The sequence below is a fragment of the Montipora foliosa genome, unplaced genomic scaffold, assembly GCF_036669935.1.
Source record: "Montipora foliosa isolate CH-2021 unplaced genomic scaffold, ASM3666993v2 scaffold_460, whole genome shotgun sequence".
NCBI classification, from domain to species: Eukaryota; Metazoa; Cnidaria; class Anthozoa; order Scleractinia; family Acroporidae; genus Montipora; species Montipora foliosa.
Genome location: NW_027179768.1, coordinates 17,501 through 20,000, shown reverse-complemented (window position 1 = coordinate 20,000; position 2,500 = coordinate 17,501). Strand labels below are relative to the sequence as shown.

General features: G+C 38.5%; 1 protein-coding gene across 1 annotated transcript in view; it reads left to right on the top strand.

Annotated features, from left to right (window-relative positions):
• The first annotated feature begins 641 nt into the window (after positions 1-641).
• The window catches only part of LOC137989488 (uncharacterized), a 7,065-nt gene continuing 5,206 nt past the window's right edge, over positions 642-2,500 (top strand). The window contains exons 1-2 of the mRNA XM_068835301.1: positions 642-1,229; positions 1,574-2,050. Of these exons, the coding sequence (XP_068691402.1) occupies positions 642-1,229; positions 1,574-2,050 (1,065 nt within the window). The remainder of the gene's footprint in view (positions 1,230-1,573; positions 2,051-2,500) is intronic.

The following is a 2,500-nucleotide window of genomic DNA, read 5'->3' as shown; positions in this document are numbered from 1 at the left end:
CTGATTATGAAATATTCATGAAAGTCAAGTTGGCTACAAGAGAGAGAGAGAGAGAGAGAGAGATATTACCTGGTAAAAAGTAAGATTAATCCTGTGTTATTTATACAAAAATATAAGACAAAAGGTGTAAGAAAAAAGTGTAAGACAACGCAGTGTCTTCACATAATCGTATTACGGAATATGTACAACTAAAATTTGATAGAAATCTAAGTTACAAAAATACTCAATAAGTAAACAATGCGTGAAATAAAAACTGAAGAAAAAAAGAAGGAGAAAAGAAAGAGCTAACTCTATTCCGAAGTAAGCCTTATTTCCCGAAACCGAAATTAAGGCTAAACAAAAGGACGTATGTAGATCATGCAATCAGGTACCCTGCGAGCAGAGGCCCTTCGATCTTCCTAGATAAGTCGGGAAGAGGAAGGGACCTCTGCCAGCCGCCTCGACTTTCCCTGTTGAGCATGCGCTAAATTAAATGTAACCGAGCCTTGCTCGGCCTCGCTTCCATGAACAATTCAATATTAATTTTTGACACAGCTGCTTTCCCGCGAGGTTCTTGCCGGGTAATCGCGGCAAATAATATAGTAGAACAGTTCGTTCAAAAAAAAGGTTTAGTGATCGAGTTAAATCCAGGCGATTCCAGCATGGAATCGTCAGGAATTCCTGGTTCTCCGAAGACGCCCGTGAAAAAGGTTACGTCCAAAACCCGTGTTGCAAAAAAAGATGTGGCGTGCTTGATATGCGGGATGTCGCTAGTTGGGGAACGATGCACGTTTAACGTGGAAAATCACCCTGGTCTTCGTGCTAAGTTACAGAGCATCTTGGAAGAAAGTATCGACGTTACTGTTCAGTCAAGTCGTGTCTGTAGACCCTGTGGACGCCAAACGGAATCGTTAGAGAAAAGGTACAATGTGGTGATGCAACAAATCAGGGAGTTTCGCGCGAAATATTCTTCGTGTTGTCGCAAGATGGTAAGCGTAAAGCGAATCACAAAGTCAAGCCCCTCGCCCAAAGCACACAAAAAAATTCGCTCAGGCCGATTATCGCTTTTTTCGTCAAATTGTAATGAACAGGAGGAAGACTTCTCGAATTTCTTTCAACCATTACCGGAAAGTGTGGAAAGCTGTAACTCCTCTCAGCCGATGGAAGTGGTGGATCCGATAAAGCCGCTGGAGCAATTGTCTGCTAAAGAAGACGCTATCAAAAGTACATCCGATAAAGTACCAGTGCAGGTTAGGAATTTTTTTTCGAAACAATTTTGTTTCCCCTTTGAAAGTTAGAATTCCAGAGATTTTATGGTTTTGACCTTTCATCCGAAGGCCCTCCATTTGTAAACAATAGTTGGCATGCTAACTCGCTTGACTTGTGGTTATAGCGCCAAAGTTTGTTTGTTTCTCGGACTTTCAAATCATTTTATGATAGTTTATGATAGTTTGACTAGGGATTTTGTTTTCTTATATTAGTTTATTGCATTGCTAGTATTGTATTTTTTTTTTCTTGGTATCAGTTATGTGAATATTAATTGAATAATTAAATTAATCTTTTATTTAGTTCTCTATTTATTTCTACTTTTTAGGTTGTTCTTTCCTATCCTTCTGGGCAGCAAAAGAAAAATGTGGAGAGTGAAGTTGCGAATGTTGTCAAATATTTATCTCTGGGCCTATTTGGTACTGCATGCAAAGCAATGACGCACGCCCCAGAGCTGTCTAGAAGTATCAAGGAGCTTCTGATAAAAGAAATGGACAACGAGCTTGAAGAACTGTGCAAAAAGCGTAAGAATAGTATTTTGCGTCAAACAAAAGCTGAGGGTCTTGTAGCTTTTTGCATGGAAACGTTGGTTCACGAAATTGAGAAAGAAATTTCCCTCCTCAACCAACTTCTTGAAAGCTTATGCTGCTCAAAAAGCAGTAAAAGAGCTTCAGGGACCTCCACAGTTGATCAAAATGTCAAGGCAACCATTGCAGCTACCATTCTCCGTGAAAGGTGTCCTGAGATGTCAGCTCTTGCATATAGGACAGGCTTGGTACTCCGCCATACTGGTACAGGAGGCTTGGTATGTTTAGGAGTTGTTGCAATAGTGTTGTTTGATAGGCCCTTTGCATGATATGGTTTCGTAATTATGAGTTAAGACTCTTTGCACTATTTTTTTTACCATAATGCATCTTGAACAAGTAATGCCTAATGTGATCACCTACTTTAAATAAAAAAAAAAAGGGAACCAAAGTGAAAATCTAATAACATCATCACAAGAGTTTCCTAATTCATGCTCATTAAAGGGCCCCTAGCAGAGTAAAGCAACAAATACTGTTAATAATATCTAATGTGCTTACTGTTTATGTACTTTCCATTGATGATATACTTAAAAATATAGTTTTATATAGTGATGGCACTTATTGATAATATTAATTCACACCAAAGAATCACAAGAATTGATAGATGAATGTAAATGTTTCTCTAATTTGGGGGGATACGCATAGAAATCTGAAAGTTTACATTTTAAACA